Below are 25,646 nucleotides of genomic sequence, written 5' to 3'. Positions count from 1 at the left end.
TGAGGCATGACAGCTGTTTGTTTTGGCAGGCCATCAGCCGAACCAAGGAGCAGAAATGTCCACGACTCACATTCAATAAAGTTAATATGAGATGAGAAAAGAGCCCAGTCTCATACACAAACACACACACACACACACACACACACACACACACACACACACACACACACACACACACACACACACACACACACACACACACACAAAGTGTGAAATTGTGAATACACAGAATGTTTACGACACTTTTTTCACTGAGCATTCAGAGCAGGTGAATGAAGAAAGCTTTTATTTTTTTCCTGTTATCCTAGACACTTGTGTGTTTTAAACGCTGCACATTACAGCAGTGTAACCACCCGTTAATGGATTTTATCTTCCTATTGAATGAGTATTAGAGAGGGGAGATGGAATAATACCTCAAGGTTAAAAAGTACTACTCTTACACATTTAGAGCAGCGTGCACCTCATTAGGCGCATCTCTTGAGTCATAATAGTCTTTTATTTTTAATACTGTACACTTTATAAATTATTCCAAAGCAAATTGAAGAGATGCTAATGTTGCACGCTGCCATTAAGCATTAAATCCCATTATTGTACCTTTTTCTCTTCGTATTTATTACTTAGTTCATGTTTTCTGGATGTATTTCCACACTGCAGAGTATCTGCACAATATGTACAAAACATCTTGGCAGCCTTACATCTCCTGTCAGTTACTGCTCTTTGCTATTTAATGCCGTTAGCTATTCAATGGCGCTGTGGTGGTCTTCTTTTCATACACACTGGAAAAACTGGTGGTTTATACACAAAGCTCCCCCGGTGTGCCATCTCTCTTCAGCAGTACTGTCTTGGTATGCCAGCTGCAGCAGAACAACGTCCTCCTCAGAGGTTAAAAGGCACTGAAGCCACGGCAGCATGAGGCTGTGAATAACAAAAGAAAATGATTACTTGCCATAGAAATGTTCCTCCTGCTGTTATAATTCACCAACTTTTTTCTTTTTCTTTTGATTAACCTTTTCTTTTGTGACCCTGCGTAACCCGTCAGCATGGGGCAACCTTGGAAATGTCTTGAAGAGCCAGGGAAAGATGGAGGGGGCGGAGCAGGCTTACAGAAATGCCCTGTATTACCGCAGCAACATGGCTGACATGCTCTATAACCTGTGAGTGTTTTTAATCACACTTATTGTTGCATTCAATATTTTCGTCAAACATTGGCCCCAAATTTTTTATTTGTTTGTTTGTTTTTAATCTGTTGATGCTACTGTGCATTTATAACCATCTCATTGTCTTAAAACGTGAATGAATGATTGGAAAAACTCTCCTTTCTCATGTGTACATTGATCAGAGCTCCTCTGAGAGGAAGTGCCGTCTTGTTTTCAATTCCCCGGGGCGCTGTCCGCCTGACAGCGTTATTAATGATGCTGTTTTAGTCTGAGGGGAAAACACAAAACACCGGCCAGTACTCAGTGTGATCAAATGTCTGTGGTTTGCGAAACTGTTCCCTTCACATTTATCAGCTGGCTGATGTTGGTGTTTAATCATAACAGAGGCTTTAAACTGAAACGATCTCCTCTTTAGAGTTTTTAAAGCTCTAAATTGTCAGAACTGTCTTTTCCTTTGTCTGCTCCAGTGGTTTGCTGCTACAGGAGAGCAACAAGTTCTCAGAGGCACTTCACTACTATAAGCTGGCCATTGGGAGCCGGCCAACTCTGGCTTGTAAGTACAGCTCTCCTTTTTTTATTGACAATCTGCAGCACTTGTGGTCGTGGTTGTGCTGTGTCCAGGCAACAGCGAACACTGGCTGTGGTTATGTGAAGGGAAGGGAAGAGGTGGCAAAGGCCAGTGTGTGTACAGCTGAATTAAACCTTCGGTGCAGCTGTGCGACTGCTTTCAAAGCCTGATATGTCCACAGATAAAGCATAAACATTAAGTGATTTATTATGATTGAAGCCATGGTGCTTCTGTTTATTTTATTCTTGCTTTGTACATTTACTTATTTTTCTCTCCATTGTCCTGTCCTCCTCTGCTTTGTCTCTTCTTCTCACCACGAGTTCCTCGCAGTTTTATCCATTTCTTTTGTTATATTTTCACCTCTTTTCTTTTTGCTCCCTGATTAGTGTAAATCACATTCTTACCTGATCATGAAATAAATTAGCTCCCCGTTGTTCTGCGCATCAATCAATGACAGATAAACAGACAATCCTGAAAGTTTCTTCCTTTATTCCCCAGATTAATTATACACCTAATCAAGATCACAGTTAGACTAGAAAATTTCCATTCAGCGTGCAATTATCCAATCTGTTAACGCTGATAACAAGGTTAATTAATTACCCTAAGCAGCACACGTTTTGAAGGCGGATGAGAATGTGACAGCTAATGTGTGTTTTTTCAAGGTTACACTATTACTCACTGGCTAATTGGGAGCTAACTGGGCCAAACTGTTAGCTCCCAATAGTGCCTTTGATGAGGCACTATTGATTTGTGTCACTTTTTTGAGAGAAAGAATCAGTTGTTAGAAGGCTGACGAAATTGGAAAAGTTTTCCTTTGTCTCTGTTTTTCTTATCTGCCGTCCATCGTCTGCACAGCCTGTCGTTGGGAAAAGGGTTCAGATATTTACCATCAAATGCACAACAATAAGCAGAATGGGTAAAATTGTTGTAAGGTGGAAGAGTGAAGAGTAGAACATAAGCATCAGGATAACGATTTTCAAGGACGTTGGAGGGAAAAACAAAAACAAAAAGGAGTTGTTTTTTCTAGCTATTTGTTTTTGATTTGATATGTCCTGATTGATCTTCTGTTTCAAGTTAATTTATTCCAGCAGCCAGACTTGATAGGGAGTTGTTTAGAGAGGAAGGCCTACAGAGACTAATTACCCTTCAGCTGCGTATTGATCATTACTGTAGATGCCGTCTTTGACCGTTCAAGAGAAAGTTTAACGTACATTCAAAGTATCCCGCGGGACGTGTGCAAATATCAAACATACAGTAAAGCTGGAAAAGCATCAACAGTAGTTTAATGAAATTCATATGAAAATGATTTTTTTAGCTGTTGCTTCAAATCAACAGAGGCAAAAACAAGGACTTTGTTGGGAGAAGGAATCCTGGATCCCAGATAAATGAGCCACGCTACAATATTATGTGCTTTATCACTTTATATCACTGTGACTGGAGCGTCTGATGCCAGTTTATCATTGTAAGCACAATTATCACTGAGCTTTTATCGATCGAGTGAAGCGACAGGAACAGTCTAAGCTTTCTGTTTGTGTTTCGTTTGATCCCAACAGCAGCCTACTTGAACACAGGCATCATCCTGATGAATCAGGGTCGCCTAGATGAGGCCAAACGCACTTTCCTGACCTGTGCTGATATCCCAGATGAGAATTTGAAGGACCCTCACGCCCACAAGAGCTCAGTCACAAGCTGCCTGTACAACCTGGGCAAGCTGCTCCACGAACAGGGACACCAGGAGGTAATGACAGATTGCAGATCTCGTATGCTAAGAACATATTTAAGGCAATAATAACCTTATAGCATGTCATAATAAAGGTTAAGGATACAATAAAATACACCAAGTGGAGGCAAGAATACTGTTTTTTATTTATGTGAATTCCCCCCAAAACCCGCCCTTGAAACAGGAAAAGGAAATGTCTCAATTGCATTTGCAGTAATATAAATCTTTTTTTTGTCTCATCTTTGTTTTTTATATTTGTCTAACAAACAGATCCATTGCTACCATGGGAGTTGAAACAGTACTCCTCTGCATATGTAAATGTTGGAACCGAACTCAGTGAACTGAGATGAAATGCAGGCAGTTACCCAAGCAGCCTTTTGGGGAAACAAAAAAAAAAAGCTTACTTTTATATGGACATGTTACAAAATGGTCTCAGTCATAGGGGACAAAGCGTATGTGCAGATACTCCTCAGGCTGTTTCTTTTTTTTTTTTTTTTTTTTTTTTTCATGCCCCAAAAGACCTCCAGCGCTGGCTAAAGTAACTGGTTTTCCACTTGCTGTACATTTATATTGAAAATACGCGCCGATGCTGCTGATTCAATCAGGAATGAAGCGGTCCTACGGCCGATTCAATAAAGGCCTTTCTAAATTGTTGGCATCCTTGAGGAACAGAGCATTCCCACTTCCTCTGACCTCTAACCGCAACATTTGCTTCAGCAATAAAATACTTTCAGGTCCTTCTGCCATTTAAACTCTGAGCGAGTCTGAGGTGACTTGCCGGACCAACACATTATACATGCTAAAGTCAACAAGCGACACGGCTCTAGTTGTCTTAACAGCCGTGACACTGAGGATAGAGCCTTTGTGCTCAGCTCTGTATGAAGCAGCCTTCTGGCGACCCCCAATTCCACGCTGTGTATTCATATTGTCATGGCCCCGGCTGCATGGGAGGAATGACGAGTTACCCCAGAGCCGGCTTCTCTAGCGGGGTCTCTGTGCTCTCTAATGCAAACGTCCCAAACCTTCTTTTTTGTGTGTTTCATTCACAGGAGGCCCTCTCTGTGTTTAAAGAAGCGATACAGAAAATGCCGCGACAGTTTGCACCGCAGAGCCTCTACAACATGATGGGTAAGAGCTGCTCGTGTTTCAGGACCATGAGCGTAATAGATACCGTTTTTACTGTGGAAGAAAAAAGTCTGTGGAGGTCTTGGAGGTATTATCAGCTGGTCATCACACATTTATGCTTCACAAAACACAAGAAAAGTACAAAGGCCGTGTACTTCCTGCATATTGTGTATTATTTTGGACTATATTTCTTTATTCCTTGCATAAACATTAAAGATCTGAGATTTCCAGAGCAGGCTACTATAAAAGGCAGTAAAACATGAAAACTTCAAAAAATCACTATTCAGGTCCATAATATCTTGTAAAAAGAAAGAAAGAAAAAATATTTGTAAGGCACGGTGTCATAAAAATTAGTAATACGAGCCAAAAGCAGGATTTCTGTTGGTGTTGCTGAGATTTTTTGGGGGGTCAAAAACAAAAGTTAGATAAATACACGTATAGCAAACTGTGCTAATTTAAAGGAACGAAGGCAGTGTGTGATCTGATTCATACAGTTAGACAGAGGTAGACAATCGGAAGCTTTACAATGTCATGTTAAACAGATGCTTTTCACTGCAAGAGCAACCCAGCTTGTTGCATTACAGCTGTAGAACAGCTGCTTTCAGCCTCATTATATCTGTGCACTCCATTGCTTTTTCTTTTTTCTCTGCCCTTCCTGCTTGTTTTTCTCTCTCTCTCTCACACACACACACACACACACACACACACACACACACACACACACACACACACACACACACATATGAGGCTACTTATACACACACACAGAAAACCTGGAACAATAAGTAATCCAGACTAGGCAGTGCCACAGGTTTGCTTATGTGTTGGCAAAATGCAATGCGACGGAGCTCCTGAGATTATGTCAAAATGTTGATGAAAGCTTCAGGCCCCATTAAGGAGCAGCGTTGCGCCTGTAATGGAGGCACCGAGCCACAGATCTGTGATTTCTGCAGCTTAGCGTTGTTTCCTCGCTGAGCTGATTTGCACATTTGGCACACCTGCTCATATCTATTTTCAGTTTCACTCACTGCGCTGCTCTCATGCTGTTTGTCAGACGCCAAGGAGCAGAAGCTTTCATCAGAGGCGGACCTGGGTGGTAATCTGTACCCTGCTGGTCTCGCTCCAGCTCTTTCTGGTTGGCTGAGGAATGTTCCACTCCGAGGAGCTGGTTTTCAGCTCCTTGGATTCGATGTCACTTCTAATTGCACGTTAATGTTTGTGCTAATCTCAGAGGTACAGAGGTCTGCTGCCAGGAAATGGAGTCAAGTAATTTGGCTGCTTTTAAGCCAATCAATATAGGAAGAGGTCGTGTCAAAATGGACCAATATGTGCATTTTTAAACAGCTCAGCACCTTGGATTAGCTATAAGTCACTGCAGGTTAGATAAGCCTCTATATAAACATGATGATTATTTATTAACCTTCGAACTAATAATTCAGTATATACATTTAAAATAACCACCGGTGTAGGACTTTTACACACAGAGGTTTTCATTATGACCCAATGGAAATGGAAAGCTTGGTGTAATGCTGCCTAATCCACTCTGCTGTTGATGGGAGTTTTGTTATTATGTAGCTACAATCTGATGGAAACATGCAGCATGAGGCTGTAATGGTAGAGCAATAATAGCTACACACGGGATTGCTGCAGCAGGTAGCGCTGCATGTTGGATTTTTACACCTGACACAACCCCAAAGGGATTTTTGGCTCCTCTCATCATCAGAACAGGGATCTTTCACTAGTTAACCAAATGTGTAAACCACTACACTCTATAACTGGAGAAAAAATAACATATTAACATGTTTTGGAATAAAATTAATATGTATTTGCATTATTTACATGCATGCATGCATGCGTCTGTGTGAAAGAGGTATCTCTATGTTATCACTTATATGAGGAGGTGTGTTTTCATGAGACTAAAAGGCTGTGGGCAGGCGTATGTCACCTGTTGCTTATCGCTGTCTTTTCAGTAAAGCGATTAATCTGAATCCCCACTGAATTCAAACCTCAGTCTCCTCTTGTCTAAACAACTCTTTCAGTCATTTGGCAGTTCATAAGACTTGGTGTAGATTGAAATATAAACCATATTACAAGTCATATTTTAACAAGTGGGCTTTATTCACACTTTCCCCCTAAATACATCATGATGTTGATTTTTACTGTGTTGCGTTACCAGCCAGTCAGTTTTTTCCAACCATGCGAGGGTTGCTGGATAGCTTTGTTATTTCAGGTGTTGCTTTAGCAGGCAGAGGGTCAGATGTGGTGGTGGGGGAGGTATCGGATGATGTCTGACAGGTCAGGAAGAGTGAAGGAGGACAACGGGAGAAATCTTGTCCTATTGTTCTGTAAGCATTACGGTGAATTTCTGCTATAATCAAGCACACTTAGCTGAAATGAATTACTTCAGGAAAAACCCTGAAATAAGAGCATAAATAATTTCTTCAGTATGAATCTAACATGTTTAAGCAATTGCAACATCCTCCAAAGCCTCTTATTACTCCATGTGTTTAAAATATGATGAAAGTGCTGGAAGAAAAATCATTAAGTTTGATGACTGGATTATAGTCTGAATTTGTTGCCTCCCTGTAATAAAAATCAAAAGAATAAAAGACAGCTGTGTGATGTTTTACCCTCTGACACTTGAATTGATCCCTCATGTGACGCTGTCTTTGCCATCACAGGAGAGGCCTACATTAGACTGAATAAGCTGACTGAGGCTGAGTTTTGGTACAGAGAATCGCTGCGAGCCAAGCCAGACCACATTCCTGCACATCTCACTTATGGGAAACTTCTCGCAATGACGGTAACGTTGTTTTTGTTTTGATCCTCCCTTATCTGTGTTTCCATTCAGTTTGCTATCATACGTTCTAGTGAGTGTTCTGATTAAACACTACCCTGCGACCAACTTTATTATTTAAAGGTGTATCCCACATTTAGTGTTTGGTTTATGAGATTAATTTAAAGTTAATTTCTACTTTTGCTGTTTTATAGCATCTTTCTTTGCTTTGGAGCAAATACATCAAGTTTCAGGGCAAAACAAACACACTGATGTCCTCGGGGTCATTTTAGCTTCTCTGTAAAGTTTAATCAAACGAAATGACTTCCTGATTTTGTCGTGCCTCCACATTTGCATCTTTAATGTGTTACTAGAAGCTACTAAAACAGTATTCTTAATCAACTGCCTAGAGAGCGCTCGAATCTCTACACTAAATGGAAAGAAAGCTAACACTGCCCGGCATCTTCCAGGTCAGCAAGTGAAAGTGAAACCTGTCTTGTGTTTTACTAATGAAAAAAATGGAGGCGTCTCCAGTATAGGAGCAGTTTCCAGAGTCCTTGAGTTTATGAGGAGCTGGTCGTGCAGTCGTTCGGTGATCGACTGCAGCAAGACGTACATACTCGGAAAAGAGCTGAGAAAAAAAGTAGTCTGATCTGAAAAGGACTGTCAGAAGACAAATAAACAAGTCAGACAGAGGCTTGCTTAGAAGGTCAAAAAAAGGGTGGAGGCCTTGTGTTCAGCAGACACCCCTTTCATCCACTGCCTGGGCCCTAATGAGAGGAGCCGGCAGCAGTGATATCTGGATTTCCAGCAAACGGCTGCACTCTTCCTGCCCCTTTTTTATTTCCTCCATGGAAACAGAATTCTTTTCAAGTTTGTTTCATTTATAGTTTTTCCTCAATCATCATTTTGTGAATATCCTCACTGATAGGTGGAGGAATTTAACAGGCAAACCAATTTTTCCACAGTTTTTAGACATAATGTTACCCTTTTTTGTGTCAACACATATAAAACCAAAAGCCTTGGAAATAAACTTGAAGTCAGTTACCACTTATATATCTGCATGGCACTGGCTACTGCCAGTAGCTAGTGAGCATAGCATAGCACATGAATTGGAAATAAAAAGCTTGGCTTCGGGGATCACTAATTAACACGTTATTTTTGGGCTGTTTAATCCATACAAAAACTGAGGTGTAAAAACCACACTTTGTGGTGTTATAACATTTTTATGTGCCAAAAGTTACTGAACCCAGCCAGGAAATAGTTTGGCATATACCCCTAAAGAAAAAAACAAAGAATGTGTCTTTTTTTTTTCGTGTGTTTTGTATAGACTGTAGGCTTGGACGGGCCGACTGCTTCTGCATTTTTTGAGTCTTCAGAAAAACCACAAACTGTCTTTCATCTGAGTTGCTGAAGTGCTGTACAGTTGTGGATCATTGTTATTAGTCCTCTGCACACTGGCGGTGGATTGATTTGCCGTTCTGTCCGCTGACCGGTTGCCAGCTGAAAGAATAGATCAACTGGCAACGCAGATAAAACTCACTTATTAAGTTGACATGATCCCTGTGAAAAATTCAATGGAACCAAAACCCATCAGCAAGGATGGTTTCAGGGAATAACTCAATACTTTAAAGGAGAGTATTAAGACTTGGTAAAGTTGATTCAGAGAAGAAGTCTGTGAGCTGTGAGGAGAAACTTAGGAAAGTGTTATTGATTTGGGGGAAAGTAGAGTTCAAACCTTCGGGGATAAATCTCTGTAGCTCTCTGACCATGATGGATGGTTTAGGGGTCTTGAACCCCTGTGATCCCTTGAGTGCAAATGAAAGTGCGATCAAAGACGGGATCTAACTTACTTGGATAGGCTTACAGTGACTCTATTCTTTAAAGGAATTTCTGAAAGATTTTATTGAAATGTGTCAGACAAATGTTACCTGTGAACACAGGCTGTTGTTTAATATGTACCGACTCCGGCGTTTAATGTGATCCAAAGCAGTGCAGGAAGAGCAGCCGTCTGTCACCTCCCACCTCTGCCCTCCCTGTGCAACAACTGTGAGCGATGAAGACACTTCAGATGCTGTCAGGGACTTTGAGGTTCAGATCCCTCTGGGAGAGGCTGCAATATAAGGTTTAGCAGCAGGGTCAGAGAAGGGTGAGTGGTGGGTGGCGGAGCGAGCCTTTCTGTGGCTGCTGAGGCGCAGAGAGCAAAGAGACGGCGTGGATGGTGAGAAGAACAAACAGGGGAAGAAAGGGAGAGTTAATCACACAGATCAGTATTGCATGCTCAGCCCTGCTGACCCCCCTGCACCTTCACCGACACCCTAAAGAAGCAGGATGTGTTGTTGGTTGTGCATAATTATAATTATAATGCTCACAATATTGGATTCAGTCATTCACTTGTCATTTCCACAACTAATACAGTACAGGTTTCATTCATAATAACCTCGACACTCACAGAGCCAGGGATGCATCTGCAGTTTGCCCAATGTTATCAGGAGATTTGAGGTGTGAGGCGTGCGCAACTGAGCTCAGCGAGTGTGCGACAAACAGGAGAATATTGCACAATAAGTCACCTTGCTTAATAAGTAGATATCTGACAAAGCTGTATTCCCATGTACTCAGCAGATGTTTGTATGTTTGCATGCTAAACTAGTGTTGGACAATGACAAACAGACTTTAAACAGATTCTACTTACCATTAAACCTAAACAGCCACATCAAACTATCTTTTAGTTTGCTGAGAAAGCCAAGATACGATATCTCCACATGGTAGCGACTTGGTTACACCTTTAGCTCATGTCCTAAAGCACATCCTGCTTTATTAACTGTTTTACAATGACCAATGAAGTGATATGTTTACTGGAGTAATAAACAGAGTACAGTCATCATTTATAGACGAGGTTCCTTCCATCCCTTTTTTTTTTTTTTTTTTTTTTTTTTGGCCTGTCCCGTTTGGCTCTTTTGCCATCAGAATTGTTGTCTAAAGGCAAAGAAAGATGCCCAACGGATTTACTTTACCAAACTGACCATCCCAGCCTTGCCGTAATGGTCCATTTGATTCACCTTTTATTGTTTATTTTATTTTCACTTACTGAATACGGGACAGACTTGACTGGGGGAAAGAAGGGGAGAAAGAAAGAGGGAAAGAGAAACAGCTGAGAAGAGGGACGGGGGAGAAGGGCAAAAGACAAAAACCAACAGAACGGGCAGAGAAAAAAAAATGCATATATCAATCACCTGGATCACCTGCTGAGAAAGAAAAAAGAAAGCAAGCAGAAGAGAACAAGAGTAATAGAATAAACAACATCACAATGACATATGGGAATATGACAGTAAATACTAAATATTAAACATTATTGTGCAGCACATAAGATCAACAGAACACAGTGTGCTTTGAGGTAGGAGCCAAAAAGGGTGTAGTTTGTGGGTGTGATCACCCGTGTGTACACCTGTGAGCATGGACGCGCTTGTTTTTTGTTTTTTTAAAAGGTTCCTTCATGTAATGATCTGCTAGAGGGTGTGGGGGGGGCCACAGCCCCGTCCTCCAGGGCGTGAAGCAGGTGTGGAGGAGATCAAAACTCCAGACATCCAGAGGCCCCCAGAACACAAGAGACCAAGGAAGACCAACAGAGGTTCCTTCCATCCCTTTCTCGTGCTGCATTGGTCGTACCTTAGATGAAAGCTATTCCTATTTATTGCCACTCATAATCATAATCATAATCATTTCGTCTGATTAAGGGGATTCGGTGAAATTAAAAAGGGTAGCACAGTTATTAATTTTGACCTATAATAAATGATTTTTTAACAAGTAATAAAAAAAGAAAAAAGTTGTTACATTTTTGAGGTCCTACCAACATCTCGCTTATTCTGTGTATGGTCTCTGTTAATATTCTTAATGTGTCACAGCCCACATCTTTCATGCACTTAGACCTAAAACCCATTTCAGTCTGTCAAAGTTTAAGCTGTAGAGGTTTAATAACTGTAGGTCTTTGTTGAAAAAAGCAGCTGGCGGTAAAATGTCTGCATTCCCCCATCTGTGAATATAAGTATAAAAATACACAAAAGTGATGCTTTTCAGAATAAAACTTCAATCAGCTCTGTTAAACGTGTCCTTGGCACAGGCTTCATTTTCTGCAGCATCAATGGAAACTACACTCAGATGTTTACATTAGAAATTTCTGTATTTATTGAATCTACCGCTCACTGAAAATGAAGTCTGCAGTCATTAATACGATATAGGGCCCATTCCTTCTGTATGACTGAACTGAAGTTCTGCGCTAAGTGTCCCACTCATTCACGTTGTTTTTACTGGCTTTGCATAATCCAGTAATGCCTTAGTATATTAGTCTTCATGAGAAGGCTTTATCTCTCTCTCAAATGCATACTGATGGCTGCATTATTAATGCATCAGCTTTTATCGATGAGTGCACATGGTTAATTGTTGATCAGATGACATCTGGTGCCCAACTGAGATCAGCGATGTGTCAGAGTCCCAGTTGGCACTTCTATTGGCCAGCTGCTCGGTTCTGTTAGAGCTGTGATTGGTTACATGTCACAGTGTAAAGGGCCTGAGGAAGCTTTTGCGGTCTGCAGGGCTTCAGTGTGTCTTCTTCACATCATATTATGCTCGCCCCCCCCTCCGGTATGGATTCTTTCTGGAACATAAAAACAAAAATAAAAATCATATGTGTTTGTGTGCAGTACACCTGTACTTGGGGCATTATAGACACAAGCCTTTCTGTTTTCTCCTCTTCGCTACTCACTGTCTTGTTTAATAGCAGTTAGGCCACACACACTGACAATCTGCAGCTATGCTCCGGAAGTGCTCTTTGCAAAGATAATATGTTTAATGAATGAGACTTTACCCTGTCTGGTCTGCTGTGCTAAACGTGACAGCGTCTGCTTTTGTGGGACGACACATGAGCCTGACAGAGTAACAGTAGCGATCCGTGTGTTTCGTGTCTATTTGTTAAGATTTATTGTTAGAGTACGTCTGTGGTTGGAAGAGGGACATTAGGTATACACAGAGGTATTTTGGCTGTTGAGTCGAGTGTGGTGTTTTTAGACTGAGTAGCTTTGAGGAGCAGTTGAAACAATAATGACTGTGTTTAATCCATCTCTCTCAGGGGCAGAAAACAGAAGCGGAGAGGTACTTCCTCAAGGCCATCCAACTCGATCCCACAAAAGGCAACTGCTACATGCATTATGGTAAGCACGGATATATATTTCCCTTCCAGTCTGACTCACACCAGATTTCTTTTTACATTTCAAATATTTGATTTGGAAATTTCACGCATACATGCTGCACTTGTGCAAGACGAGCACTTGTGCACCTTAGCCGGTTGTTTGTACAACAGAGTTGGCTGACCCTTCTGCCATTTCTGTTTTTATTCTTTTTGATTAGTCGAGAGTCACAGGAAGCAGGGTTGATTTCCTTAGATTGTTCACTGATTTGATGGGTGTACAGAACGTGACAATTTTAGCATATGCCTCTTCTCAAGCTTTCCATTAATCAGCAGTATTACCTCCTGGATTTAATTTCTTTCATAGTACCTTTGAGTTTGTAAAAGCATTTAAAGCCTTGTCTTTGTGATCACCAGGTCGCAAGTGACATTTAAGGAAATTGGTTAATGGTGGATTTTTGCATTTTGTTGAGTACTGTGTGTGTAGGTTAATTATCCAGCCAATCAGGATATGGATTGCATTGATCCGAGCACAGAGACGGTGTTATTTCAAGAAATTACTAAACGGTACTAATAATAAAGGAGATATAATATCCATATGGAACATCCATATAACATCATTTATCTTATTTCTGTTGGCCCAAGTAAAAATATGCAGCAATTAATTTCTATTTCTTGTTCAGATCACAGCTATGGTTTAATTTACAAATATATCTATTCACAGCTAAACACATCAGATCTGCCATATACTGCTGGGTTTTCATTACTTTAGATTGACTAAGTTGTTTGTTTTTCAAAATGTTTTTTGTTTCTGAGACCGAGTGTCCTCAGGCCTGAAGAAGACTCTTCAAAAAAGGTCTTAGAGTGCACTAAAAATCATGAATTTAATTTAGCTGTGTTTATTTGATCATTTTCACTTGCCTGCCTTAGGCAGCAATGCTAGTGATGTGTTTTTTCCTATGTATTAAAAAAGGCATACACTATCCTGCTACAAATGGAGTTTCAGTCAGCATTATTAGAAGTGTACTGCCTCATTTGGGGCTTTTGAATTTTAGTTAAAAAAAATATGTAATAAGTAAAGAAGTTAGCTGATTATTGCTTTCATCCATCTATTCTGCTGGTTACTAAGGTAAATGAATTACTTCCATTGAAGAATTGAGTCATATATGCCTGGGAATAGTATTAATAGGTGATACTTTTATGTTTAGACTTGCATTTCCAACTACTTAGTAAATTAAAGGGTCAAGTAAATTAATTACGCATGCATTTATTTATTTCTTGTCCAGCCTAATTGTCACATGAAAACCTCGCGTGGCGTTCCCCAGGGGTCAGGTCTTGGTCCCATTTAATTCTCTTTCTATACACTGTGTAACATAATCTGTAAATAATATAGTGTTAATGTTAGTTTTAACTGTTAGGATACTCAACATAAATAACATAAGTTTTTTTACTTAGCCCGAGTTCTTTTTCGTGTTGCTCGAAGGAAAGAAAAAACCCCAAAACGTAGAAATCTGTCCTCCAGCATTAGCTAGCCCGCTCACAATCTGGGTATGAGCTTAAACTGACAAAGTCGTACAGCCGTACTTTCTCCAATTAAGAAATAATGCAAAAGATAAAAATTATTATATTTTAAGTAAAAGCATATTATTTTTGCTGTTGTGTATCAAAGTCGGGTCCGTTTTATTAGTTGATGTGTTTGTCTCTGACAGATTTGATTTCATTTATCAAAAACAGTGCAAAACTGCAGATCTGGAGGTTTTTAGTGCACAGTTGCAGCCTAAAAACTCACTTAAAATACAGCTCTTGCCTTGTCCTGCACTAAAGGCTCCAGTTTCATCCACAGTTATTAAAAAAATGCGCTTGGGTTCACTTGGTGGTTTAGCATCCTGGCACAGCTTACCAAAATCAACAGTGTATTAATTCCCCCTAAACCTGGCTCTTACCGAGGGGTCCGCCCCGCACTCGGCCTTGTCAGGCTTCTATAATCCCCTCTCATTAGGCTGGTCCACAGAGGTTAACTGCAAGGAAGGCGCACCCGTAATAAGACATAACCCTCCTGCTGAAAACATTTTTATCCAAAGGGAACAGATCTATCAAGGCTGATAATCTGAACAAATGAGTCTGAAAGATGGCCAAGGAGAGATTTTATGCTGCACTTATATTTAATGTTTCATCATATTGTCACAAGTGCAGACTAGTCTGTCCCTCTGCCCAGGCCAAAAGAAACACTGCGAGGCCGTGTATCCCTACGTGCCCCTGTGGGGATCCCAAAGTGTTTTAATAATGGTGCTGTTCCCTTCTGCCCTGCCAGGTCAGTTTTTGTTGGAAGAGTCACGGCTGCTTGAAGCAGCAGAGATGGCAAAGACAGCTGCACGCCTTGACAGTGGGGAATTTGATGTGGTCTTCAATGCAGCCCACATGCTCAGGTATGTTTTTGATTGGCGTGATTTTTTTCTCTTTCTTCAGGTTTGATGATTTCCTTAGTGCAAGAGCATGCATAAAGACACTGGATGTATTTTATTCTGCCTAGATGAGATGGGTGGGCCACAGTTTTCTGTGGCTGAGTAGAAAGAAAGCTGTGTATGAGAGAGGGAGGTCTACTGTCTGCACGTTTTATCCAGGGGCTTACACCATTCCTCAGCCTCTGTGATTTACTTGGCTATACTTTGTAATCCTCTTCGCTTGCTGCAGTGCCAGCTCTAGAACTCCTGGTTTATCTTAGTGCGTAGTGTAGCTATATATCTCAGAGGGCTGTCTCTCAAATTACATATACCACTCTGTCTCAGTCTTCCATCACTGGCCAGTGCTCATATTTGAGCGCATAATTACAAATTAGTGCAAAGTTCAGCTGTTGAGGCTAAGCAGGAAAGCCCACAAACTGTTGTTTGTGAATGAGAGCCATGTGTGGGATTGTATAAATACAGCTATGTGCCAACTTACTGAATGCTTCCCCCCTCCCCCTGAATAAACCTCCAACTTTATATTAGCCAGTGTAGCGATTTCCTTGTTTAATTAGTCACCGTGGGCAACTCTCTGCATATTTGTCAAAACTACGACTGCCAGCTGTAAAGAAAGATAACTCGTGGACAAGTGCTTCGCTGGACTCACCAGAGATCTGCAAAGTTACTGTGCTTAAGAGTACATCAGTGCACTCCCACTCAGCTTTGTTCAGCGTACCTCTGCTGATCGTGTAGTATCTTCACCACCAACGGTTTCAGGCGTAGAGAGCCTCTCCTAGAGTCCAAACTCCTGGCAGCTAAGTGAGCATCAAGCAGCGCTCGGGTTGAACTCATCTCCGCCTGCTTGGCATGGGGTCTCACTCCCTCCACAGCTCGTGTTCTTTATGTGTTTGTCTTGGACGTAGATGTGGAAAGCCCATCGGTTGGTGGGGACACAAGTGAATCTGCACAGGAGAGGGGAAGAGATTAAAAGGGGGAGCAGTAGCTCTCAAATTTGCAAATGTCGTTTATTACCCCTTTGGGCTTTTGGTTTTGACTATTTTTCTTTCAAACTAATAATTTTCATCTGCTTCGTTTTAAGAGTTCTTTTATTTTTTTCACTACGAATGTAGGACAGGAAAAGTTGGGCAATAGTAAGGCCAAGAGGTACATGCTTGTACTTCCCATGAGTATGTCAAATGCCAGTGAAAGTGAAAAATTACACTGTGAAGTCGTAGAGTAAAGTACAATCTGTAGATTTCCAAAGGCAGCCCTGGGAAAAGCAAACATTATAAAACACACAAGCACTTTATCCACACGCAGTTTACCTCATACCATAACCCCTTAGTACTGTACGCTGCTATCGTGCCATAATCTTAAACCGACTATGAGACCAAATGTAAATTTTGTGAAATATTTGATGACTGCAACTAAGTGTTGAAATTGCAGCCCAATGTCAGGCTTAAAAGCAGAATTTGTCTTTGTTGTGATCTCCTTTTTTTAGGTGGCATTATTAGACAACAAGATCACTGGTTTTTAATTATGGACAAGAACTTTTTATTATTTTTTTATTTCATTAATGCCTGTTTTTGTCATCAGCCTCTCTCGCAGTTCCTGTGCTGGTATAGACTTACAATAGCTCCTATTCCAATGGTCGGCCTTCACTGTCTACAGTGCTCTCACAACCCACAGTCAGACGGCTCTAGGAGGTCCTGTAGCTCTGCTGGTTACAGTGTGGCAGCTTTCCAGTTCTCCTCTCTTAATGTGTTTATAAATGTGATAATGATATTATGGAATTAGATTTGTGCATTTTTCATCTCTGAAGGATCTGCTTTCTAAATATTATGCTGGCAAACAAACATATGGTTGTGGTTGGATGTGAAAGCCACATTTATAATCTCAGGACAAATTCAGCAACTCGAGTTGGTGTTTGGATCCCTGTTGGAATGTAAAATGCTTCTTTCTGAAACAAAAAAGGGAGAAACCCAGCCATAGCGTATTCTTCTGTATATCTGAATATGTAAGCAAACACAACGTATAACTTATTTAAGATCCATTTACAACACTTTGGCAGTGTCAGTTGACCCACTGTGGTCACAGACTTGAATATATCAACAACTACCATAAAGTTTTGTACAAACAGTCTTGAGAGGAAGAACGACGACTGACTGGGGGGATTTTTTTCTATAGCACCACAATGATCTTCTTATTCACGGCGTAAGCTGAAGTGAACTGGAATGGACTGACACCAAATGATCACTAAACGTGGACACCCGTCAGAACATTAGCATTTAGCTAACACCAGTATGTAGCTAACATTAGCCTCAGAGAGCTACAAGCTATTTGCATCGCATTGTTTTTCTGGAGGCTCTTTTCCTGCTATATAAAATATAAGGTATAGGTATTTTTTTCTAACTCTGAATTATAAATCATCTCCTTCATCTGTTAAAATTAAAGGATTAAGATTTCACAAAACCAAACATAGATGTATACGCAGGTCCAGACTTTTCTCTGGAACTACGCAGATGACGATCTCATAATAAAGCACGACAGCCTAAATGAAAGCATGGCTATAAAAGCTTCGCTTCCTTTGATCATTCTGACTTAAGGGGCTCCACAGCCGGCCGCTGTTGACTCCGTCCTTGACTATGTCAGTGTTAAATTGTTTTTAATTGGGCAATTGTTACCATAAGGGCACAGCCTGAAGCTGTGTGTCATAAAGGTGATTTCTGATATGCCAGAAAGTTAACAACAGGAAGTGTTTTGTGACCGAGGAGCCACCGGCTTATGTGCAGTAGTACAGTGGGTTATGAAAGAAGATGATGCAGCCGTGTTGTAACTGTAGTTTTCGTGTCAGGAACAGTGTGTTTCTGGTTCCAGGGACTCATGCCGACAAGCCATCTGCTCAAAAATCCTTTTTGTCACAATTTGGCATATGCAGCATATTTTGGAGCATTCAGTTTGTACGCTCTGCTGTTCTGTTTTGGTTTTGGGGTTTTTATTGATGGTATGATTACGTTTCTCTTTTAATGGTGTTTGCACAGTTTAACTATCGCAATATCTATCAAGTGTTGCAACCCACATTTTTCCAGACTAAATGTAAACAGATATGTACAGTGAATATTCCAGATGAGCCTCGGTTTCTTGGTATGCAATGAACTAGATGTCCTGACCTCAAGGTTCAATTAGAACAGAAAGTGCTTGCAGTGCACTGCTCAGCACAGATGTTATCGAAAGATGCTATCGAACGAGAAGCCTACGGGCGATTGGATTGGCTTTTCTCATCCCTCATGCTGTTCCTCTGTGTTACTTTCTCACTGACCCTCGAGCGCTAGTAAACACGAGGGGTTCAAGGCCTCATCCGAAGCCAGCAGCAATAAAAATGAGTAATGACCGCCTCTCTGTTTTCCTTTTGCAGACAAGCCAGCCTAAATGAGGCAGCCGAGAAGTATTACGGACAAGCAGCGAGCCTGAGACCCAACGTGAGTAAAACCACAGCTAGCTAATCTTCCCCCGTTACTATTTACTCTGATGGACAATGCGCAATCGCAGTCTGGGTGGCTTTCCAGTATTATTACTCTCTGATCTGCTTTTGCACAACACCATGCATTGTCAATGGAGCTCAGACAGATGAATGCTAGGTTTTTACTATGCCCAGAGATTTGCTTGTCCAACATCCATCACCAACTTCAAAGGACAGGCCAGGGTAAGCAGAATGAAAAGAATAATGATAATAACACTGAGTCAGGGGACTGTGACGTCTTGAAAATGAATGGGATCCAGTCTTTGAGAGCTCTGACAGGGAGGGTCAAGTTGTTTAAGTGAGGGTCACAGAAGGAGCAAAGTATGTTTGGCATGTGGTCACCCTGTTTATTCCTGCGTCTTGATTAAAAGAAATCAGTTTGGGATTAATGATCAACTATATCTGAACAATGATATACAGACAAAGCAAAGTCTAGTGTTAGGACCACATAAACCCTGGGATAACACAAACAAATACTGACAAATGGAGCAACCAAAACTTGAGTATAACAGAGGAATTCGATGTTTTTTCCATACATGACGAAATTCAAAGAGCGTAACTGTTCAGATCCCTGACCGTTCCCACTGATACTTTTTCTGATGTCTAAATAATTACTGTTAACTGCCTCCACCCAAAATGCACAGCCAGCGTTGATTAGATGTTTATAGGCCGCTTATTGTGCTCCACATTGCCGACAATAGACCGAGGTAGAGCTGCTGTGTTTTCCGTGTGCCCAGCTAAGTGAGGAACGAGATGTGAAATACTGTTCTTTAAATAACAATAATAATAATTATACATTTTTTGCTTTTAATGAAACCCGTCGGTATTGTACATCAAATATTGCAGTTTTGATATATGACAGGATGATTTATGAGCATGTTTAAAGCATAACTGGGTTCTGAAAGGTTTAAAGAGTACAAACTCATTATCGATAACACATCGATTTTGTGGAGTCTCACATCAGGTTCTTGTCATTAATCCATAACAGACTCTTACATACACAACTACAGCCAGTTTGGAGTTAACAAGTTGGCTTCAAACTGTTTGGAGAGTGTATGAAATACACACAACACCATTTCTGTGTCAGTGTTGTTCAGTTTGTCTGTAAATTAAAGTCTCGAGATGTTTGTGTACTCCGTAGTCCTCGTCCACATGCAGTTGCATCGTTTTGCCCCTGTCGGGTCCACTTTTTGGGAAACTTTTTGTTATTTGTGTTACTTTACAGCTGAGGCATTATTATAATTTAGCATCTTCATCCATCTTCCTTACCTGTATCCTTTGTTCTTTCCAATGTGATTTGACTTAAGCCACGTACGCTGTCTATCTTCATTTGTCATTTCATGCTTTACTGCGACTTGACTCTTTGCTCTCCAAAGGCCCTGGTGTTTTATATTAGGCACATATGTCTGCTTGCTTTCAGGGAGAGAGGACACTTCCTTCCATTCAAAGGATTTAACAGTCCTACAGTTCCCTCAATCTAGATAAACTAAATCGGGTTGGATGCTTGCTTAGCATCAGTTGCTCTCTATAACCTATGACATCTGCCCTTTCAAAGTTTCCAACTTTATATGGATAGTCTTTGCTTAAATGGCTATTTAAAGTCATTGCAGCCAGGTCATTCAACACCTGGTTTTACACTGAACATTCACAACCTCTATAGCATATGTTGCTTTACAGTCTAGGCTAATATGCTCTGCATCTGGACATGCCTCTGCTCCTGCATGCCTATTTCAGCGAGGGTGGGGAGGCAGAGAGGTTACAGAGCAGCAGGAAATGAGAAAAAAATAAAAGCTTTTGACAAGCCAGTGTTCTGCAGTGTGTTGCAAGGGCTAGGAAGAATGCAGAAACGGGGGTATAAATCACAAACGGCTTAGATATATGAAGAAGGGGGAGAAGCAAAGGCTTTTAGTAGTCTTTAGCTTTGAGTCTGCAGGGTAGACTTAGGAGGGAAACAAAATTCAGGGATTGCTAAGTTATGCATGGGTGAAAAGAGCAATCTTTGAAGCTATGCTGCAGCTGTGCTAAGAAGAAAACCAGCACTCTGTGGATTTTCTACCCAGGAGTCACTGCACAGTGTTTCACGTGTTACACCACTCATCAGCAAGTGTCCTGGGGAGCGGTAAAAAGTGTGAATACAAGCTTTGTTAGCTTTCTGGAAAACATTTACTTCTATTCTCCAGGATCCATCCATTCAAACCCTGACTTTGACTGGACAGAGTTTGTTTGTTAAAGTCTTACTGCCCACCTGCTTCAGTGAACTCACACATGTATTAGAGACTGGGGCAATGACATTTTTTGTTTTTTGTTAACACACAATACATCAATACATTGTGGCTCCGTTTATGTGTCGTCACTGTCACTGTCAACTGTGTCCATCTGTATAAGAAAAAATACTTTGGCTCACAATTTTCAGACTTTTAAAATGCACCAACTTGTAAACTGAAGCCTGGCGGTTATTCTATGATTTAAACATCCAATGATGGGTCAAAAAGAAGGTAATTTAGAGTGCCTCAGAACTACCCCAGCCATTAAATTCAAGAACCCTGGCTGCTAGCAGAACAAATTTAGTTTTGCCAGGATGCTTTAAATTAAAAGAAAGACCCTCTCCAACGAGCTACAGTAGAGGTCTTGGTCGTGTCAGTCCTTCCTTTGGGCCATGCATGTGTTCTATGTTTTACATTTTATGTATGTCTTTTATCCTGTCTTCCTTCTCTCACCCCAACCAATCACAGCAGATGGCCCCGCCCCTCCCTGAGCCTGGCTCTGCCGGAGGTTTCTTCCTGTTAAAAGGGAGTTTTTCCTTCCCACTGTCGCCAAAGTGCTTGCTCATAGGGGGTCATATGATTGTTGGGTTTTTCTCTGTATCTATGAAGCGCCTTGAGGCTACTTGTTGTGATTTGGCGCTATATAAATAAAATTGAATTGAATTGAATTGAATTGAATTGAATTGAATGTGTTTACAGCAGAAAATGGTTTTCTCTCAAGGGGACTGTGGTATAGTTGGGCTATACTGGTTGAATTCTGCCAAAGAGAAAAGCACTCTCCTTCTCATTAAAATGGAGATCATGCATGGAGCATCACTCATCCTACTCTGGCACTGGAAAAACTGTGAAATGTTTTGTAAGCGAACAGTCCAGCAAACGGCATCGTTCACACAATTCCTCGTAGTTGGGAATATATGAGACAAAGGCTAACACTCTTAGGAGAGCTTCTGTGCTTAAAAGTGTGACACTTAAACTCCAGATTCACATTAATATAAGAATGTAAACTGTCCAGTTATTCATCTGGGGTTGTTTATTTGGAGAGTTACTTAAATGTTGATATAGATTCAGTGTCATCTATTCAGTCTTCATCTATTATGATTTCTCCGTTCGCTCTTTCAACAAGAGAAATACTTTGGGTTACCTAATGGACCAAAAGAAATTGTTCACCTCTTTAAATATCATAATCATGCATGTTTTAAGTCAGACGTGCATGTGATGATCGTTATAGTAAAAAAGTCTTTCTTTTTTTTTTTTTTTTAACATCCTCGTATTCTAGGAATTACAATTATAGAAATCACAATAGTCCGAAGCAGTAGCCTCACTACACGATTAGACATGTTTTTCACATTTCAAACTGAAATAGTGATCAGATGTGGCCCTTCCCTAGCCCTGGATATCCTTCTGACATGATTGCACCCCAGACACATTTCCTGTAGTTTGGTCCTCATGACTCACTCATTGCACCGCTGATGATTTTGCCCCTCGGCACTAACGGGAATAAACAGTATATTCATCTCAACCCACTTCAAAGTCGCGGTCGCTCCCTCTGACATCTACGGCCACAGACAAGACACAGAGACACGCAAAGCAGCATGGTTACCAAACTCCAAACAGGGTCTGGGTGATCAGACGAACAGAAACCACTGTGTTAAAAAATTTCTTTCTTTATTTAAGCCTCACCTCTGGCATTTTCTCTTGCTTTTGTCATAAGAGACAAGTTACTGTTACTAATTTTTTCCATTTCCATTAAATTATGTACATCCCAAAGTGTGAACAGATGGACTTTATGTGCATTATTTATCAGCCCGTGGATGTAGTAAAATTTGAATTTTTTATTAAAACATATCTCTAGTTAAAACACTGTCCTTATGTGTATGTTAGCTCCCGTTTGCTATGTCCCAGGCAGCTGTGTTTGTACCAACTACACTAGTTTATAAACTGTTGCATTGTCTTTTGAGCTTAATCTCTGAATCCAATTGGTCTTACCCTAAAATAACTAAGATCGCTCTCTTTTTTCTTCTTAAATTTCAGTACCCTGCAGCTTTGATGAATCTTGGGGCAATCCTCCACCTCAATGGGAAGCTGCAAGAAGCTGAAGCCAATTACCTCCGAGCACTTCAACTAAAACCAGATGATGCCATCACACAGTCCAATTTGCGTAAGCTGTGGAACATCATGGAGAAACAGGGCTTGAGGACCACGAGCCCCTGAGCTCAAGAGATCCCGCCTACTCGCCATCTGCACACCAGACCCGGGAAAAGGACAGCCTACACGCTCCTCATTTGCTCCTGTCATCCAGAAAGGATGGAAGAGACTCAGGGAGAATGTTTGCTCAAAGAGGCCGTGACTGTACCACACAGCTCTCCTAGTGACTCCTGAGCTTCGCATACACCTCAGGCCAGCAGCTTTCCTCACAATCATTGCTCACAGTTTGGCAGACGTTATGTGGTATTTGGACTTTTAAGTACTTTTTTCAAAATTAAGGCTTTTTTTCCTTTATAACTAAAGCACTTGAAGTAAGACCAGGTACATCCTTTAACATTTGAGATGAGTTATACTTAAACTAAGCAATTCTGCTGAAAGGTTTCTCAAAAAGAATTGTTGAACTGGGTAAAATTTAATATTAGAGATAAAAGAGAGGAAAGGATCTCATAACGCTGCACTGGGGGGGAGCGGGTAGTTTCCAACACCATTAAATGAAGTTCTTGGTTTGACCAAATACTCCACTTTGATCATGAAGACAGTACATGAAGAACTAACAACATTCAAAATCACAACTTAAATTTATATCTCAACTCTCCAGCTTGTGTACTGATTCATAGTCTCGGTGATGAAATTTGTTCATTAGAATATACACACTTTGCTATTATTGCAAACCATTTGTAGCACTCTCCTAATATTCGGTGACAACTTGAAAAAGGGAATTGAATTTGTTAGCCATTGCAGCACAACGGTAGCCTCTGCAAATGTTCCGCTTTGCAAAACCCAGCATATTTTGGCAGTTAAGCTCAAAAAGTGAAGAAAAATTTGCATTGTAATGACTTAAAAGGTGTAATATCTTTTTCATGAGTGTAGCAGGAAGTGTTTTTATCATTACAGATCTTCTCTGCATTGGTTAAGAAGTCACCATGGCAGTTAAGAAACTATACATAGAAATGTTAAGCTACCTTCCTGTGGAAGTAACAGACAAAAAATAGGTAGGTACTGTAGATTCAGGTACACCGCCTTGCTACATGCCCGAAGCTTTTATAGAAAAGTGTGTAAGGACCTTAAGCAGATGAAGGAGTTCTTCTAACCAAATACAAAAACTATGCTGATGCACACCTTTTAACCACAGAACAGTGCACAGTCATGGTGCATTTGAGGGAAATATTTTAATGCCTTTATGTTGATATAAGTAAGTTTAGTGTGTGTGTGTGTGCGCGTGTGTGTATAAATTAATTCTAATATATACCTACATAGTGTATAGTATCAAAAAAATCATCGAAAGCAGCAAAAAAGTAGCCAGACACGAATTTGACTGCGTTACTGAGCAAGTTTGGCTTTTTACATTATTACAGTATTTCTCACATTGTCAGTCTTTCAGTCTCATTTGTACATATTCTGTGTAATTTGTTTGTTTTATTGTCAGCAAGTGAAACAGCACCTTCCCAGAGGTATCAGCATGTACCATATTTAGAATAATTTGTTTGTTATTGGTTCACAAACCTCTCAGCTATCCGTGTCCTTTGTTTATTTCATTTTAAGTTATTGCTCTGTGTTAACTAGCAGCAGAACCAGCTGGTACTGTGTTTTTAGATGTAAAAAGAAGGAAACGACAGCTGTTATGTTTACTCCTGTGGTCATTATGGAGTAAATACCCAGTTATGTGGCCCGTCGTGGGTAAATACAGAGCAGCGTCTACAACGAATGGTAACGTTTTTTGAGTTTATGTCATTTGTTACAGTCACAATGCTATAACACCGTTCTGTTTTTAGCTATGATGAAGATTCACAGTTCACATTAATTCCTAGCACCGTATGTCACACACATCAGACATATCGTGTAATTATCACATGTATATATAAAGTGTTTATGAAGAAACACTGTCAGCTTGTTTTAATGAAGGTGTTTGAGAAAAAAAAATGTTTCACTCTGTGTCTCTGCTCAGGGATCTCAAGCGGTGGGCTATTGCAGAAACTTGTTCACGGAGCGTTTACTAAATTAAAATTTATTTTTGAAAGTTGTTGTATTTGTATAAATTATCGAGCTTTGTAGCCCCATTTTTTCTCCTTTTTGTATTATAAAATGAACAATGTGCCAGAGTAGACCTTTCTTCCCAGTGGTGTTTCTCTTTGTTTTGTTTGTCTGCTTATCTGTTTGTTTGTTTTTCCACAATAAATTGATGGTGTTCTGCTTTGACGAGTGCCTGTGCAGCCATTATTGCTGATTAGGGATGGGTATCGTTTAGGTTTTATCCGATACCGGTGCCAAATCGGTACTTTTGAAACGGTGCCGATGCTCAAACGGTGCTCAAACCGGTGCTTAAAGGATGGAGAACACAAAATTGGTCCAAAAACCTCTCATGTTCAGCTGGTTTTTTGTAAAAAGATAACAATGTTAGCCTTTTCTGCAGCTATGGGGCATATATGGTATCACTCTTGGCTGGAAGCAGTGCTTAAACAATGGAAAAAACACAAACTTTATCCAAAAACCTCTCATGTTTAACTGTTTTCCACTTTTTCTTTGGTCATTTTAGCCTTTTTGTCCAGGGTGAAGGGAGTATCTGCCATCAAACAAGAAGACAGCCGCATGTAACTACGACGGCGTTTGCTAGTTCACCTTACTGCATTAATGTAATAACGTGGTTAGCCTACTCAACGTAAATTACACACGGACAACATTAAGCGACTCACG

General features: G+C 40.6%; 1 protein-coding gene across 1 annotated transcript in view; it reads left to right on the top strand.

Moving 5' to 3' along the window:
• tmtc2b (transmembrane O-mannosyltransferase targeting cadherins 2b) overlaps window positions 1-25,145 on the top strand; it is an 83,371-nt gene extending 58,226 nt beyond the window's left edge. The window contains exons 4-12 of the mRNA XM_085411620.1: window positions 1,040-1,154; window positions 1,625-1,710; window positions 3,279-3,463; window positions 4,495-4,573; window positions 7,252-7,373; window positions 12,469-12,550; window positions 14,837-14,951; window positions 18,382-18,445; window positions 22,782-25,145. Of these exons, the coding sequence (XP_085267746.1) occupies window positions 1,040-1,154; window positions 1,625-1,710; window positions 3,279-3,463; window positions 4,495-4,573; window positions 7,252-7,373; window positions 12,469-12,550; window positions 14,837-14,951; window positions 18,382-18,445; window positions 22,782-22,961 (1,028 nt within the window). The 3' untranslated portion in view covers window positions 22,962-25,145. The remainder of the gene's footprint in view (window positions 1-1,039; window positions 1,155-1,624; window positions 1,711-3,278; window positions 3,464-4,494; window positions 4,574-7,251; window positions 7,374-12,468; window positions 12,551-14,836; window positions 14,952-18,381; window positions 18,446-22,781) is intronic.
• The last annotated feature ends 501 nt before the right edge of the window (window positions 25,146-25,646 follow it).

This window comes from Rhamphochromis longiceps, linkage group LG7, assembly GCF_057381845.1.
Source record: "Rhamphochromis longiceps isolate RC_006_pf linkage group LG7, R_longiceps_female_GT1.1, whole genome shotgun sequence".
NCBI lineage: Eukaryota > Metazoa > Chordata > Actinopteri > Cichliformes > Cichlidae > Rhamphochromis > Rhamphochromis longiceps.
This window is presented reverse-complemented; position numbering and strand designations above follow the sequence as displayed.